The sequence below is a fragment of the Capra hircus genome, chromosome 6 (assembly GCF_001704415.2).
Source record: "Capra hircus breed San Clemente chromosome 6, ASM170441v1, whole genome shotgun sequence".
Classification (NCBI taxonomy): Eukaryota; Metazoa; Chordata; class Mammalia; order Artiodactyla; family Bovidae; genus Capra; species Capra hircus.
The window spans coordinates 81,652,294-81,671,056 of record NC_030813.1 but is presented as its reverse complement, the minus strand read 5'-3'; the positions used below and the strand labels follow the sequence as shown (position 1 = coordinate 81,671,056).

Here is an 18,763-nt window from a genome sequence, read left to right as displayed (position 1 = left end):
GCAGGACTGGAAAAGGTCAGTTTTCACTAAAATCCCAAAGAAAGGCAATGCCAAAGAATGTTAAAACTACCACACAATTGCACTCATCTCACATACTAGCAAAGTAATGCCCAAAATTCTCCAAGGCAGGCTTCAACAGTACATGAACTGTGAACTTTCAGATGTTCAACCTGGATTTCGAAAAGGCAAGGGAAGCAGAGATCAAATTGCCAAAATCTGTTGGGTCATCGAAAAAACGAGAATTCCAGAAATACATCCACTTCTGCTTTATTGACTATGCCAAAGCCTTTGACTGTGTGAATCACAACAAACTGTGGAAAATTCTTCAAGAGATAGGAATACCAGACCACCTTACCTGCCTCCTGAGAAATCTGAATGCAGGTCAAAAAGCAACAGTTACAGACTAGCCCCAAATTGGGAAACGAGTACGTCAAGGCTGTCACCCTGCTTTTTAACTTATATGCAGAGTACATCATGTGAAATCCTGGGCTGGATGAAGCGCAAGCTGGAAGGAATCAAGACTGCCAGGGGAAATATCAATAACCTCAGCTACGCAGATGTCACCACCCTTATGGCAGAAAGTGATGGAAGAACCAAAGAGCCTCTTGATGAAAGTGAAAAAGGGAAGTGAAAATGTTGGCTTAAAATTCAATATTCAGAAAACTAAGATCATGACATCCAGTCTCATCACTTCATGGCAAATAGATGGGGAAACAATGGAAACATTAACAGAATTTATTTGCTTGGGTGTTCAAATCACTGCAGATGGTGATTGCAGCCATGAAATTAAAAGACATTTGCTGCTTGGAAGAACAGCTTTGACAAACCCAGACAGCATATTAAAAAGCAGAGACATTTTTTTGCTAACAAAGGTCCATCCTAGTCAAAGCTAGGATTTTTCCAATAGTCATGAATAAATGTGGACTCTATGAATAAAGCTGAGTGCCGAAGAATCAATGCTTCTGAACTGTGCTGTTAGAGGAGACACTTGAGAGTCCCTTGAACTGCAAGGAGATCCAACCAAGTCCATCATAAGGGAAATCAATCCTGAATATTCATTGGAAAGATTGTTGCTGAAGCTGAAAATCCAGTATTTTGGCTACCTGATGTGAAGAACTGATTCATTTGAAAAGACTCTGATGGTGGGAAAGACTGAAAGCAGGAGGGGAAGGGAATGACAGAGGATGAGCTGCCTGGATGTCATTACCAACTCGGTGAACATGAATTTGAGTAAGCTCCAGGAGTGCTGGGAAGCCTGGCTTGCTACAGTCCATGGGGTTGCAGAAAGTCATACACAACTGAGTGACTGAACTGAACTGAGTAAGAAGCTTTAAGTATCGTGATATAATGAATATTTTTGAAAAGTTGATTTTGAATTTTTCCCTGTTGATTTTTAGCATCATTTTTGATAAAAATGCCATAATGAGCTGGAAATGATTTATGTTTTATAGAGGAAAAAGTGAAAATGCTCCCCTAGACAATGTATTACTTATTTCTGACTGTCTTTGAATTAAAAAAAAAAAAAAAAAGATGGAAGGTACAAAACTAAATGGCGCTTTGTTCAACCAAGTATGGGTTTTCTTTCAGAAACCAAAAGGAGCAGTGGAGAGGGAAAGTGAGGCTGAGTTTCTTCTTGGGAAGGAAGGCTGACAGAACCAGAACTTTTCAAGAATAAAGATCCAGAAATCCTTTAAGGATAAGGATAGTAGTAGTTTGGGGAACAAAGTTATCAGTGAGCATAATGGAGTCTGAATCTCAGCTTTGTTCTTGGTTATGTTTCAGGGGTACAGTTTACTTTTAAATGTAAAATGGAGATGATATTATTTATTTACCTTGAATTTCTTGGGAATTTTAACTGACGAAATGAAGTTAAAATACATCTTAGTAAATTGCCCAGAACTTTGATGTCATACTAATTAGTAAATAAAAAGCTGAATTCTATGCTTTGAGTCTCTTGCCAATATCTTTGTATCTTAAGCACCCAACCAAAGACAATCAACACCATGCAGAATTTTGTGTATTGGATGCTACGTGTAGAGGATCATCTTCTTCTTTTCTTCATGCACACTCTTCCCAATAGAGATTATATTCAGTCCCGTGGTCTTAAATACTCTTAAATTCAGCCCAGACTTATCTTTCAAACTCTAGATCCATCTATTTGGCTGTATGGTTGATATCGCCCCTAGAATGTCTCATCTTTCTCGAGTGTAATATGTCCCAAATTGAATTTCCCAAATTCCCCTGAAAACCCTCAGCATCTGCAAACTTCTCTATATCAGATGAGAGCAGTTTCACCTTTCCAGTCCCTCAAATCATGCTTTACTTCTTTCTTTATCTTATTTCCCACATCCAGTTAGTCTGAGAATGCCGTTTTCTCTACTTTGAATTATATGCAGCATCCAGTGGTTTCACACTACTTCCACTGCCGCCCTGGACCAAGCCAACATCATCCTTCTGGTTGACTGCAGTAGTAGACTCTTAACTCTTGCTTCCTGTCTTATTCATCCTAAATGTTGTACTGTGTCATTTCTCTGAGTAAAAGGGAAAGTTTTTGCAATAGCCTTCAAAGCCCTTTGTGCCTACCATCCATTTGACCACAACCCCTAATACACTTACTTTTGCTAACTCTGTCCCAGCTACTCCTCCTCTTATAAGGCCACTAATTCCATCAGGAGGGCCTCATCCTCATGATCTCATCTACTTAGTTACCTTCACGTTGGAAGTTGGGGCATTAGCATATGAATTTTGAGGGCACAAAAAACACTTAGTCCATAACAAATGCTGCCATTTCAATATCAGTTTTGTATGTTTTATGCTGAAAAAATGTCAATGTGTAATATGTTCATGATGTTAAAAAACAGAAAGAAAGAAGGAAAGAAAGAGAAGCAACACAAAATGTGAAGTTCTATAACACACTGCACATGCTTTCCTCAGCCTCTATCATCTGTAACTTTTAGGTTAGTCATTCATAATATTCAAATTGTAGTTTCTTTGAAGAAAGTGTTTCCCTAAAATTGTAATTGGTACCTCAAGCATGGTGCCTCTGCTCTCACCAGAATAATGGTGAGAAAGCTTAGCAATGTTACCAGACACATCCATGCTGAACTTCTAGATTCTTTACTTACTGGCTGCTTGTAAGAACTTAGGCACCTTGTACCTGTAATTTGGAGTTAGAGGTTAAAGCGTCTGCCTGCAATGCAGGAGACCTGGGTTCGATCCCTGGGTCGGGAAGATCCGCTGGAGAAGGAAATGGCAACCCACTCCAGTATTCTTGCCTGGAGAACCCCATGGACGGAGGAGCGTGGTGGGCTACAGTCCACGGGGTCACAAAGAGTTGGACACGACTGAGCGACTTCACTTTCACTTTCTTAGTATTATTGTCCTAATTAAATTATCTGGATCTGTGTAGAGTTCCACTCACTGACTGGCGCTAGTGGACATGCTGAATATGTCACTTTGTTTTATTAGTATGGGTACTGTAATTATTGTTTCTATGTAATATAATTATAATTGAGAGTGTTTTGTGAGATGGTGATAGAATGGTAATCATAAAGTGACAGTGGAGAAGAATATGCTTTAAAACAATCTAATTTGGATTAAGATTATAATCTAGTCTAAATTTCCATATTACAAAATAAAGAACTTGCTCTGTAATCATCTTGAGATCAGCCATTTAGTTATTGTCTTTCTGGCTTACTTTTGCTTCATGCTCTGGCTTCTGAAAAAACAAGAAAAACAGCCAAGACCCTTTCTGGTTTTGAAATTGAGATAGAGTCGGACACAACTGAGCGACTTCCCTTTCACTTTTCACTTTCATGCATTGGAGAAGGAAATGGCACCCCACTCCAGTGTTCTTGCCTGGAGAATCCCAGGGATGGGGGAGCCTGGTGAGCTGCCGTCTATGGGGTCACACAGAGTTGGACACGACTGAAGTGACTTAGCAGCAGCAGCAGCAGGATAGCTAGTGAAGTGAAGTCGCTCAGTCGTGTCTGACTCTTTGTGACCCCGTGGACTGTAGCCTGCCAGGCTCCTCTGTCCATGGGATTCTCCAGACAAGAATACTGGAGTGGGTTGCCATTTCCTTCTCCAGGGGATCTTCCCAAACCAGGGATCAAACCTGGGTCTCCTGCATTGCAGGCAGATGCTTTGTCCTCTGAGCCACCAGGGAAGCCCCTAAGACATAAAAATAAACTGTGGCAGTGATTGAGAAATTCTGTAGCACTGATCACATTAAGAAGAAAAAAATATGTGTGCTGAACATAGATAAATGAAAATAGTGTAATATATAATGCTATGAAATGTTTTTCAGATTTTGCCTGCTTGAAGTTTCTAGAACTAAGGTATATTATTAAAGGACAATCTTTTCCAACTGATTTTGAGAATGCATTATTTTCCATTCTGTGAATAAAGAGCTGTGCCCCTAATGTTGACATCTGAAATTATTTAATTCGAGACCCAGTAGGACAGTTGAACACTGAAAATCAGGGGCAAATAGATGGCTGCTTTTGCCAAATTAACTGCACTAGCCAGTTGCTTTTGCTAATTCATAGACTTTCAGTTGAAAAAGTCAGCATTTCTTAGATATGGCTTGAACATTTGAAAAATGCTTGATCCAGTTGAATTCTCAGTGTATAATTTGGAAAACATTGTGAACAGCTATATGTTTTATGTATCCTTTATACTTCTTTCATTGTATTCATGTTCATATAAACTAGCTGTGGCCTAGATCCAAGCACACTTCCTCACAAATAATCAGGGAAAATTTTAAATGTTTTTTTTGTTTGTTTTAATACAAATTATGATTTTCAAACACTCAAGTTAATATCTATATGCTTTCTAAAAAACTGCATTATTACTGTTTTGTTAAGCTCAAATTGTAATCAATTTGAAGAGTAGTTCTCTGACAGGACTGAGGAGTAAGTTTTCCTTTGTTATAGTTGTTGCTTGACTTTTAAGGAGAAAATTATCGCTAATTCATTTATACTACATATGTGGTTTATTCTTTATTTCAAAAGAGTACATACTTAATCTGTACTTTTTCATCAAATCAAGGGAAATATAATTTTGTTACACAGGTTTTATTATTTTCTGAGTTAGTTGACTGAGATGTAATGCCCAGTGGTACAAGGCAAAGTTTGTTTTTATCTTAGCTGTCAAGGTAAAGACCCTGGGCCACACCTTGCATATACTTTCAAAATAAATACTGTATTTTAGTCTGTTCATTTTAACAATATAAACACTACTTTTTAACTTAAAGAAGTATTATCTTCTTTAATACTCTTTTTAATCCTTGATTAAAATTTTAAATTAATTTTCTACAATTTTTAATGAAGTGGGAAATATATAACCAAATATCAAAGATTTTGCGTATTTAAACTATCGTACATATCCTACCACACTGTTACTGAAGCATACTATTTGGGAGAACAAAATGATCAACATCTTATCCATTGAAATTATAGAAGTACCAAAAAGTCCAGTGGATTAGTAATTAAAATACAACTTTAAAATTATCTATAGCAATTTTTTATTGGAGCAGAATCCAATTAATCAGAAATTAAAGGGAAATTATAATCTTTGCTTTGAAAGATACCATGGATTTTGTTATTTTCAATAAATGTCCATCCTTATATAGACAGGTTTTAAAATCTTTGAAGAGTTGCTGATGTTCTATAGCTTTTATTTTAGTGGAGATTCAGTTAGTTAAATGCAAAATGGTCATTTTGCTATTAACAACTCTACACAGTTTGGGGGTCATATGTCTGTCCGTTTCAAACTCCCAAAGGGCTTCATGGGTTTGTTACTATATCTCAAGCATGTCCATGTTGCCAAAATGGAGAGATATATTATCATATCACTGCATAATGTCTTTTCATGAATAATACACAGGACTCTTGGTATTTAAACTTGTGAAACTGAAATTAGTTTAGAATAACAGTTTAATTTTAGAAAACCATATCCTGGTTAAGGGATAATTTTAATTGAGTAATAATTTAATCAGCATAATTTACTTAAGGATTAAAAATATTCCATCCCAGTTTATTTAGTATATAGATTTTATCTCTACATGCTTCTTCAGTATATTTCAAATTTTAAATATTTTAATATTGCTAGCTATTAGTTATGAAGTATATAAGTTCTAAAATTAGAAATAAAATAAGATGTAATATTGGTACATAATACATTTTTTACTAAATATGAGGATACTCTGTTCTATTGTGACCTCTAGAGGAGGTGCCTTACGCTAGACTATGAGAGGAAGTTAAGTTCAGTATTAGTATTGATCACTGACCCTACATGACATGGTACTTCTATAAATGAATAGATTAGGAAACATAAAAATCTGAAAGTAATACAATCCTAAACAATTTCTAAAGTCACACAGCTATATTTTATTTACAATGTATAACATAAAATATATTGTATAAATATATCATATACAATTTTATATAATTATATTATAATTTACAATAATATATGTGGATACATCTTACTGAAAGAAGCTTTTTGTTTACATACACATTCAGACATACTCATAGGATATGCATAACACATACATAGTGCTATAAAATTGTTTAGACTACTAGACAATCATACTCATCTTCCATACTAGTAAGGTTATGCTCAAAATCCTTCAAGCTAGATCTCAGCAGTACATGAACTGAGAACTTCCAGCTATTCAAGCTGGTTTTAGAAAAGGCAGAGAAACTAGAGATCAAATTGCCAGCATTTGCTGGATCATAGAAAAATCAAGGAAACTTCAGAAAAACATCATTTGTTGTTTCACTGACTACATAGGGCCTTTGGCTGTGTGGATCGTAATAAACTGTGGAAAACACTGAAAGAGATGGGAATACCAGACCATCTTGCCTATCTCTTGAGAACCCTATATGTGCGTCAAGAAGCAACAATTAGAACCTTATATGAAATAAAGGACTGGTTCAAAATTGAGAAAGGAGTATGACAAGGCTGTTTATCGTCACCTTGTTTATTTAACTTATATGCTGAGTACATCATGCGAAATGCCAAGCTGGAAGAGTTACTAACTGGAATCAAAATTGATAGGAGAAATATCAACAACCTCAGATATGTAGATGATACCATTTTAATGGCAGAAAGTGAAGAGGAAGTAAAGAGCCTCTTGTTGACGGTGAAAGAGGATAGTGAAAAAGCTGCCTTAACTTAATATTTAAAAAAAACTAAGATCATGGTATCTGATCCCATCACTTTATTCAAAATAGAAGGGGAAAAGGTGGAAGCAGTAGCAGGTTTCTTTTTCCTGGGCTCTAAAATCACTGAGGACAGTGACTGCAGCCATGAAATTAGAAGACGATCGCTTCTTGGCAGGAAAGCTATGACAAACCTAGATAGCATATTAAAAAATAAAGACATCGCTTTGCCTGGAAATGTCAGTATAGTCAAGGCTATGGTCTTTCCAGTAATCATGTACGGATATGAGAGTTGGACCGTAAAGAAGGCTGAATGTTGAAGAATTGATGCTTTCGAACTGTGGTTCTGGAGAAGACTCTTGAGAGTCCCTTGGACTGCAAGGAAATCAAACCAGTCAAACCTAAAGGAAATCAGCCCTGAATATGCATTGGAAGAACTGATGCTGAAGCTGAAACTCCAATACTTTGGCCACTTGATGTGAAGTGCCAACTCACTGGAAAATATCCTAGTGCTAGGAAATACTGAAGGCAATAAGTGAAGGGGAATATAGATGATGAGATAGTTGGATGGCATCACTGATTCAATGGACATGAACTTGGGCAAACTCTGGGAGAGGTTAAGAGACAGGGAGGCCTGGTATGCTGCAGTCCATAGAGTGGCACAGAGTCAGAGATGACTTGGCAACTGAACAACAACACACCAGAAGATGCTATTTTTATTTTATTTTTTAATTGTCATTTTGAGTGTCTTTTAAAAATGTGTGCTAGGTTATGCTAGCAGTAAAGAACTCACCTGCCAGTGCAGGAAACTTAAGTGGTGCAGGTTCAATCCCTAGGTCAGAAATATCCCCTGGGGAATACATAACAACCCACTCCAGTATTCTTGCCTGGAGAATCCCAAGAACAGAGAAGCCTGAAGGGCTATGGTCCATAGGATCACAAAGAGTTGGACATGACTGAATGATTTAACACACAATTATGTGCCAGTCAACATATAAACATTAGCCACATCACTGAGTTATTTAATGACATAATGGCAATTATTAGGTTTTACTTATATTTATATGTCCAGTACCATTTATGACACATAGGCTTGGTTTACTGCATATATTGATTGAGCGAATATGTAAAGGATATATAGCAATTTATTTTATTCTTTATTTATGAATATAGATATTTCTTTGAGCTTCTGTCTATATTTGGTGAGTAAATTATATACATACATACATATTTATATACTATATAGAGAAATTTAAAGTATTTATCAACAGTATTTTATTTTTCTCTGGTATTTTTCTCAGTATTCCAATTAGCTCTATTGCTTTCAGTCATTGAAAGTTATTTAGAAACTTAATTCTAAATTAGGATCTTTCTCTTGTTTCTCTTTGTAAGTATTCAAGAACTGTTATATAGTTTTAAATCTTATTTTAATGTAGGTTCAGTTTTAATGTAGGTTTTTTATACTGAATGTAAATTTCAAATGTAAGAATAAATCTGCTATTATCATTAAATTTTGATGTAAATGTTATTGGAAATACTTTGAGTTGTAATTTTCTTCTAGCATGTTGTTTTATGCTCTTTTTCTTAACACATCTCTTAAATTTTGCCTGAACTATCTTGTGGACACTTTATTTTTAAAAATCTATTTAAATAGCAAATTTGACATAGCTTTTATCCTCTGAAAATTTACATATCAAAGAACTGTGGTAAAAACCTTGTTCCTAGTGATTTTCTGTCTTTCTTAATAAAGTATAATGGGATAAATCCAATATGTTTTGAACTTTACTTGTATCTTAAACTCTACAGACAGGAGTTTGTGCATTTTTATTCCCATTGCCCTTTATATATATTTAAATAATCTATTTTAATTCTAATAGAGATAATTCTAATATTATAAATTATTAAAACAATATATTTTACATTAATTTAAATTATTTTTCTTGGTTCCCATGTTTATTGACAGTTGACTTTGACTTGCAAAATGGATTCACTTAAGAATCCCAACAGTGATGAATCTTTAAGACTGAAATATTTTGGAAACATTACAAGTAATTTAATTGAGAAGAGTTGAAAAAATCCTAGCATATCAACTATCCATTTTTGGTAACTTTGAAGATTGAAAGAATTCCTAATCAGACTAGGCAGCACCTGTTCACACTTTTAACAATTGACAGCCTTTATTCATTTGAATTGGAGTAGGAAATGACAACCCACTTCAGTATTCTTGCTTGGAACATCCCATGGACAGAGGAGCCTGGTGGGTTACAGTCCATGGGGTTGCAAAGAGTCAGACATGACTGAGTGCGCACGTGCACACACACACCCACTCACAGACATTTGAATATTGATGATTTGCATCTTATGTTTAAATCTCAAAACTGTATTTTAATTGATATCTATAACATCCTTGTTTTTAAACTGATATCTATGAGAGTCAGTGTTGGTAGTTTGTGCAAAACTTCTAAAGTAGTGAGTAAGGTTGTAATACTATATTTTTTTTCTTGCCAGAACTTAATATTTAGACAATTCTCATTAACAAGCTATTTTTAAGTTCCTGCCGTACCATTTAGACCCTGAGAAAGAAACATACCATTTATACCCATAAATACTGATGAATCTGTACTCAGTACAAAGAACTATGCTTCATATGATGAAAACCAAATGAACAGTTTTCAGTCTCCAGAATGTTTATATGAGTTGGGAGCAGATGAGAAAATCTACACATAAAATTTTGTCAACATAGTTTCTATCTTCCATAAAAGAAACACTAAGCAAATAGTTCAAAGGTCTAAAGGATGTATAAGAAAACATGTAATCACGGATTTAGCACAAGCATCTTAGGAAACATAGAACTTAAAATGAGTAAGGAAGCACTGACAGAATAGGAACTTTAAAACTAGTTTCCATCCCTCCAGAGGACTGCTAAGATAGCCTCATGAAAATGTTAACATGGGGTGTGTTTCTTTGGTCTTGTTCCTTGTTCAACTTGAATGGACTTGCATAGTATTTTCAAATATTTAGGTAATGTACAAGAGTTCTATGAAACAACATTGCTCCAGAAGCTTCCTTTGTTTTGAATGAATTATATCAAGTTGGAATTTAGAAAAATTTTACTTCTTACCTAAATAATTTTTGTGGAATATTGTCAAGATTAAAAGGTAAAAAGTAAATTTTACTTTTTTGGACTATTATTTATTTTCTGTCTCCTAAATGTGTTGTTGCTTCAGAATATAAAGTAGAATTTTTTTTTTTCTCACCACCACACAGATATTCCCTGCCACAGTGCTTGGCAGAAAGAGCACCCTCAAAAAATAAATACACACAGAGTCTTCCAGATGTGTTCAGATTAAATACAAGTCTTTTATCAAGGACTACAAGCTTGTTGTACCACCCCTGTTCTCTCAATTTATACTTCTTGTCTTTTGACCTAGAATGCTTTTCCTTCAATATTCAAAGCCAGATAAAGAAGTTTCTCAAGTTCTGGACATTGCAAGTCAGTTGGTATTGATGGACATAGAGAGTGTGATAGGAGATTACATTTAAAGGGTTTCTTAAATATTGTCTGGAAACTTGTAGGCTGTGCTGGCATTTTGTAATAAAATTAATAGGAGTTTCCCAAAAGAGGATATGGTCAAATGCCATGGAGAAGTATGGCATCCAGAGGGCTACATTCTTAACAAAGGAAGTGGCCGTGTTGTGGAATGTGTCAACATGTGACTTAGAATGAGGAACTTGTGATGCACGTGTGGAAAAATGATTTATGAAGTTATGTTCTGCATGGAAACCAAACTGTTTACTATTTAATTGCTATGGGGAGAAATGAAGTCAAGCAAGATTGACTGTGTTGTGCTATGCGTTTTGTTTTTGCTTCACTTTGTTTCCATTAGATAGTTCTGGAAAGTGTATCAGGCTCCAGATAATGACAAAGGGAGGGAGGGAGGAGAAAGGGTGAGACCAAGAGAAAGAGAGAGAGGGAGATTGAGAGAGAGAGGACAATTGAGAGTACCCCTGATTTTGTAAAAGGGATAGTAGACACTTGGAAGATGACTCTAAGAGAGAGTGCAGATGGGTCTCCAATTCAAATGAGCATATATATATATATATATATATATATATATATATATATATATTTTTTTTTTTTTTTTTTGCTAAGAGCAAAGACATGTGTTGTTGCGCAGTCATGCCCAACTCTTTGCAACCCCATGGACTGTAGCCTGCCAGGCTCCTCTGTCCACTGATTCTCCAGGCAAGAATATTGGAGTGGGTAGCCATCCTCTTCTCCAGGGGATCTTTCCAACCCAGGGATAGAACCAGGTCTCCAGCATTGTAGATAGATTCTTTACCATCTGAGGCACCAGGCAAGCTCCCAAGAGCAAAGATACACGTCCCTTTTAATAGGAAGAAAGATCCAAGTGCATATAGATTTGGAGATTTGGTTGTAGAAAAGTAAGAAACTTCCTCTCTGATGACTTCTAATTTCCCAGCACACATGCATGTACCATGAGATTCACAAAGGAATAGAGCTTGTAAGGAATTAGAAGAAAGGACAGCTCCAAAATACTCAAGCTGATCCTGAGGACTGATGCTAACTAAATAAATAATACCAAGATTGAAGGCAGGAGGAGAAGGGGACAACAGAGGGTGAGATGATTGGATGACATCGTCGACTCAATGAATGTGAGTTTGGGCAATGTCCAGTAGATAGTGAAGGACAGGGAAGCCTGGCATGCTACAGTCAATGGAGTTGCAAAGATTTGGAGATGACTAAGCTATTGAACAACAAAAAGATTGTGTAGCAACATTGCATGTCCCACTTGGATTTAGAGCCATGATTTGATAATGGATAATTAATGATTTTTTGATATTTTTTCTTGGAATGCATTGAACCCTACAGTTTTCCTCCCTATACTTCTATTTGGATTTCTTTAGCCACCTCTAATTAAATAATACTTTAAACATAATTACTATCTCCCCAAATACATTTCATATCTAGTGTTCTCTGTCTGAGAAAATGGCACCAGTATTGCTTGTGAAGTTTAAGCCAAACACCTTAGAGTCATTGTTAGGATTTTTCACTCGTAACATCTGATCTATTAAATGTATCATGAAATGTGGCTGATTTGCCCTCATATTCATCTCCTGAATTTACCTACTCTTATCTATCACCACTCTTGTGGTGATAAGAGTGATTGGAACCACTCTTGTCTGTTTCCAGAACAATGCAACAGAAACAAAAGGGCCAAATGCCTCCATGCATGCTCCTTGTCAATCCATTGCCCATGCTAGAGAGAAATGATCTCTTACACACTACTTTGATATTAACATTTACTATTAACATTTCTCTGCTTACAACATTATAATTACCTGTTACTATCCATTAATTAAAAGTTCCAAATATTAGAAACCATAATGTGTTTCTGACCTGGTATCCTCTTCCCTAACATCACCTCTGTCTCTTTGTTCCCACTATCTCCCTGATCAACTTTTTAGTGTTTTCCATCCCCCTACTTGTTTTCCTCTCCCTTGAAAAGATTTTGCCCTCTAAGGCACTGCAGTACTCCTCCTCAAACTGGATAATTTTCCTATCTTTTACATATCAGGGGAGACAGCTTCCTAAAGGAAGTGTTCTTTGGCATTCCAGTCTAAATAAGGTGTCCATATTTACTTCCCTGCTCTTTCTCTTTCCTCCATAATCATATTTATAGTTATACATGCAGTGGCTTTAATACTCATAAAGGCAGGGCCGCATCTATCTTTTTCACCTTGTACCCTAGTGGTAAGCAAAATTTCTGACTCACCACCTGCTGAAAGCATTTTGTTCAACTTCTCTACTGAAGAGAAGGATATGATTTTCTACTTTTTATTTACATCTGTATCATTTCCTATCTCCTAACTTCCCATGGAGGATTGAAAAGCAGCGTTATATATGATATTATATAAAGTTTTTAAATTAAAAGGAATTCATTAAAAAGAAATGACTTTTGTTTCATGAATGATAAATGAGCCCCAAATATGCAGAATGTGTGGATTGACAGTTCATGTCTTTGAAAGAAAATTATGTTTGAAGTGAGAATGGTTTTAGTGAAAAGGATAAAAGAAGAAAAATTGGATAACTTAGCTAAGAATGGTACTGGCTGCTACAGCAATCCTATTATAAGAAAAATAATATTTTAAATCTTCTCCTAATCATTTAACTACGAGAATGTCCCTAATACTATCAAAAAGCTCTTCTTATCTTTCAAATACCTTCACATTCACTCTGAATTTGTAAGAGCATTAGGTTTTACTATCGCTATAATTAGATCTACTGAAAAATACCTTCTCATTTTTCATTTTTGTCAATTCCTGATTATTCATGGTGATGGCAGAAAGCCTTAGCATGGATTACTAAAACCCCAGATCATTTATAGCACATGAAAATTAGCCCTAGTTCATTATGTCTATCAGAATTTCCATGGAAATACAAATTTACCTTTAAGCTTTAGCAAATGTTCATTGATGCTTGAATAAATTCTCTTGAGTATATATAGTGGATTTTCAGAATAGGAAAAAAAAAACATAAATAGTTGATTAGCTTTAAGTTAACTAAGCTCGAAAAAGTAATCAAACCATCAGTTTTATGGTTTTCACATGGTTCATAGTGGGCAATCGGAATATTGAATTTGGCTTTATTACCCATTGAGAAGAAAGAGAAAGGTAAAAGCTTAGGGAATACAGAATAAGGGAACTTAGCTTGTTAACATTTACTTACCTGACCACTAACTTAACAAAAATATCAGAGATTTTCTTCATGTGATTCTGAGTAGTTCAGTTACATTTTTCTTGCCATGTCATTCACTCAGGTGTGTGTTACATAACAATATGTGAATACTTTCTGTAGTAACACTGTGATAAGTATTGTAAATGCAAAATTGAATAAGGCACATTTTTTTCCTTTATAGAGCATTATAATTTTTGTGATATAAACATGACTGATACCGGAATAGATGAATGTTGGATCAGTAAGGATCTCAGTGAAAATTTCTAAAATGGAGTAAAAGTGGGAAAAACAAAAACCCTGAAGTCTGAATCCTCTTGATATTAGTATAATACAAATTAATAATAATGTGAATGATATACTAGCTCAATCATGCATTCTCTCCATTCTAAGAATTTTGTGAAGGTTTTAGCATTCCCTGATGGCTAAGTGTGTAAAGAACCCACCTGTAGTGCAGGAAACACAGATGTGAATTCCGTTCCTGGGTCGGGAAGATCCCCTGGAGGAGGAAATGGCAACGCACTGCAGTGTTCTTGCCTGAAAAATCCCATGGACAGAGGAGCCTGGTGGACTGCAATCCAAAGGGTCCCAAAGAGTTGGATACGACTGAGTGACTAAGCACACAGTTAATTTACTTATTAATTCAACAACAAAACTTTGAGCAACTATTGTGTATCATGCTGTTCTCTGAGCATAGTTGAAATTTTGTTTTTCTTCAACATAAGTTCTAATAATAGCATAAATGAAAGTTATATTCAAAGCACTTTGTTTTAAATACATATGACCATCTTTATATTTCTTGTAGCATAAGAATCATTATAAATATATTCCAATCATGTTTTATTTAAATACTTTAAATAAATATTTGATTATCTGGATGAATAGCCTGTTATTTATGATTCAGAAACTTATGAAAAAATTTTGAAATTAATGAAAGGATGGTATTACATGAAATCTATGTATACTAGTCAAAATAATGACATTATTCACAAAGCAAACACTGCATCTGTTCCAGGGAAAAGCTTAGTCTCTTATTTCTTTTGACAGTGTGCAGACCTGGGTTCTTCAAAGCCTCACCTCACAGCCAGAGCTGCAGCAAATGTCCACCTCACAGTTACACCCATGAGGAAGCTTCAACCTCTTGTGTCTGTGAAAAGGATTATTTCAGGAGGGAGTCTGATCCACCCACAATGGCATGCACAAGTAAGGAAAATCCATGGATCTTTGGTGATGCTAACTTTCACCAGTTTGAAGAAATAGCATGATGGAGCCTGTTACATTCTATTACCGTTTTCCCCAAAACAGGCATAATGTTTAATTTGCCAATATAGGATTTCACCAGAATCCAATCTTCTTGAGTAAACATTAAGAAATCCAAGTCTCTTTTATCATTTACAGTGGCAAGAATCCGTTTTCCCTTATTTCAAGTTCAACATCTGGGCCACAAATAAATTTTTTTTTTCTTTATGATTTATTTGAGTGCTCGTGGTAGCCAAACATGACTTTGACAAATCCATTCCCCTGTTCCTAGTAAACTGTTTTTATTTTTCTTCCTCTTCTTCCAAGCCAACTTTCTGATCACAAAAATATCCAGTACATGATACTTCTATCTTCTTGTTGTAACCTGCCCCACTAAGCTGTGAAGACCAATGAGAAGGTCATTTCTAAGACAGGAAACACTACACGAACATGGAGTGCTGCGGGTTGGCAAATCAAATTTAAGAGTCAAATATAAAACCAGTTGTCAACTAAGATTTTCAAGTGGTTGTGTTTTTTTAACAATGAGCATACTTAACTATTATTAAGTATATGGTCAGATAATCTTAGATGAATAATGAACATTTTATTCCAACATTTGCAGTGGATACTTCCATATCTATCAGTATTTTGGTGTTTTTGTTTTTCTACTGTGCCACATATTTCTGAGAAGGAAACAAATTTACATGTTAGTTTGCTTGATGACAGTACTTCTTTAGTTTTTCTGTCTTTGTCTCTATAGCAAATCAAACAAAAACAAATGAAAGGGAAGAATAGTGAATCCCAACTCCCCTTGCCATTCATTTTCCGTGATGTCCCATTTTGTACTCTTTTAGATCCCTGTAGGTTGTAGTTGCCTTCAAAGATGAAGACAATTTTTTTGAAATTTAGTACTCGCTGGTATCATATATAAAGATATACGATTTCTTTACTTAAATAATCACAACTGAAATTTTATCTGAATTTCAGTGCCTGAATTTCATAATGTCAGTGAAATGTATATGCATTGTTTCTCAAATCATTGATATTAACTTTATAGTGTTAAAGATCATTCTTTATCACATTCTGATACTTTTATGGGTTAGATGGTTACTAACTATAAACAATTCCTCTTCACATAAGTAAATGACATTATTGTATACCTTTCTTAAGAGGATACATTTGAATGGAGGAGATACAAAGTGAGATTGAATGTGATGTATCTTGGTTGCAGTGGAAATTGCTTCAATTATTCAAAGCAAAATAAAACCCAAATAGTGGGGGGAAATGTTGGCTAGACTATACTTTGGTGAATTAGAGAAAATCATATCTTGACTTATTTCAATTTCATCAATTTTATAGGTATTCTTTTCTTTTAGTAGTCCAACCACGATCATTCTCTTTCTCAGCATGAATATGAGCCTCCCATTCTGTAAAATTACTAGGTTTGGGAATGGGTGAGACCCCATGCTCTGGTGTCAATGACTGCTTAGCTCTTGTTTAGGACCTGAGGTTTATATTTTCTCTGTATCCAGGTGTGTGCATTTCTACAACTATGTCTCAGAGGAACACTCATTTGTATGCATTTCTCAAAATAGACAGGGAGTCCTGTAGAAGATCTTTCTAATAAATAGTGTGTGAGTGTGTGTGTTCTGTTCTTAGTTGCATTCATAATACCACAAATACCACATATGATGATACCCTAGATCAGATGAGATCACTTGATTTCTGTCTGTTTGGCTCTTTGGAATTAAATTTATGATTCAACTCCTTTTAATATTTTTTCTGGTACTCTGGAACACCAAATGCTACAAACCTAGAGGAAAAGAAAAAACAAAATTCAGATTCTAATGAATCTGTTCAAATTGAGGGTGCCTCTCACAGCTCTGCTTGGGCTCATACATCATGTCTATTAGCAGGACGGCAGAATTTCATTACCTTATTTTTTGGTGCGTGTCAGTCTAAGTCTTCACTGATTACCTCTTCTTTAGAGCTTCCCTTGTATATATGAGTTTCATTTTGACTTTGAGAGCCATATGTGCCCCCACTCACATGCTGAGGGGCTATTGGTAGCAGAGTCAGAAGAAGAGTTAGACCATGATACAGTTTTACAGATTTAGAGGAAAGATGGAAACTGTGGGTATAGTTAAGTTGGCAGGAAAAAAACTCAGAATTTTGATATCTTCTGAAGTAGTCCTATTTCAAGTATACTTTACCTTTTTCTCACAAAATAACCTGTAATATTTTGATCTCAAATTACAGTTTTGCCATAATTTTCCACTATTAGAAAAGTTAAAGGCAGTAGTAAAAAGAGTTGTATTTCCATCTTAAGTATTTGTTTCAATTTAAAAGTGACTTTTATATTGGAGTGTGTGAGATTGTATGGGAATATTCACAGGATTCAACCACAACTACAGCAAAGGTAGATATTTTTTAATCAAAACTGGCAATTTTTACATTATGGAGTTCTTTAAGTGATGTTTTATGAATACTAGGTAACTTTCTTATTACTTTTAAATTTAGTCCTCAGAAGTCATGGCTTAATAAATGTTAGGTAGAAATTAATATTTACTTCTATGTTTAGAACAGACAGCACATATTAAGATAACTAAGCTGTCATCCTGAGTAGGTTAATTTACACCTATGGACCATTCATAGTCCATTTTATTCCCTATTGGGAAATTTTTGCCAAGTAATTCTGAAACAAATCTAAATGTGTTTTCTCTTCAAGAACATCTGATCATATAATATTAACAGTGGACTGAAGCTGTAAGTCGGAGTATCTAAAAATCTACTCTAGAGTCAGACAATATGCAGTTAATTCTTTTATAAACACTATTTTTTTAGAGCATTTTTAGGTTCAGAACAAAATTAAGAGGAAGATACAGAGATTCCCCATATATCTCTCATCTGCACACATTCATAGCTTGTCTCATTATCAGCACCCCCAACCAGAGTAATGCATTGGTTACAATTGGTAGGTAACCAATTTTAGTTCTCTTTAGTCTGCTATTTCAGAAATACAGTATTATACACGTGGATAGCATTTGCTATTTATATATAAATTTATTATGCTGATTTTTAAAGGTCTGAACACATTCATTCTTCTTAATTGTGTTTTGGAGAATTATTTTTAAAATAAGTTTCAGATTTTCAGTTAAGTAAAGTGCACAGTTTTGCCGAACCACAATGTTAAAACCATATCAAAGTATGCAAAATTTTATTATAGTTTGTAATTTTGATCAACTACTTAAATTCTTGTTTTTTTTTTTTTTTTTTTTTTTTTTTGGTCATATGAGGGAGGTTCCAAATTCTGTTGGTGGCTTATCAGTAGATATGCAACTTCCTTTGAGATAAACTAAGGCTGTTTTTGTTTTTCCTTTTTAATTTCTGTAGAATTTGTAGTCAAGAGCCACACTAATAAATCCTCTTTCTACCTGTACTCATTGCTTAGTAAATCCTTCATGTTTAATTCCTAGCTTTCAGGGAACAAGTATCGTTGAGGACTTAATCACGTCAATCCCCAAGGAGAATTTTTCTTTGGACTTGCCAAAGAACCTGCCACTATTTGAATACATAATTTTATCTACATTTTTTGCAT

At 35.0% G+C, this 18,763-nt stretch overlaps 1 protein-coding gene across 5 annotated transcripts in view; it reads left to right on the top strand.

The window, feature by feature from the left end:
* EPHA5 (EPH receptor A5) overlaps nt 1-18,763 on the top strand; it is a 411,524-nt gene that overhangs the window by 182,260 nt on the left and 210,501 nt on the right. For all 5 annotated transcript variants that reach the window (XM_018049506.1, XM_018049505.1, XM_018049503.1 and 2 more), the window contains exon 4: nt 14,974-15,129. In XM_018049506.1, the coding sequence (XP_017904995.1) occupies nt 14,974-15,129 (156 nt within the window). The remainder of the gene's footprint in view (nt 1-14,973; nt 15,130-18,763) is intronic.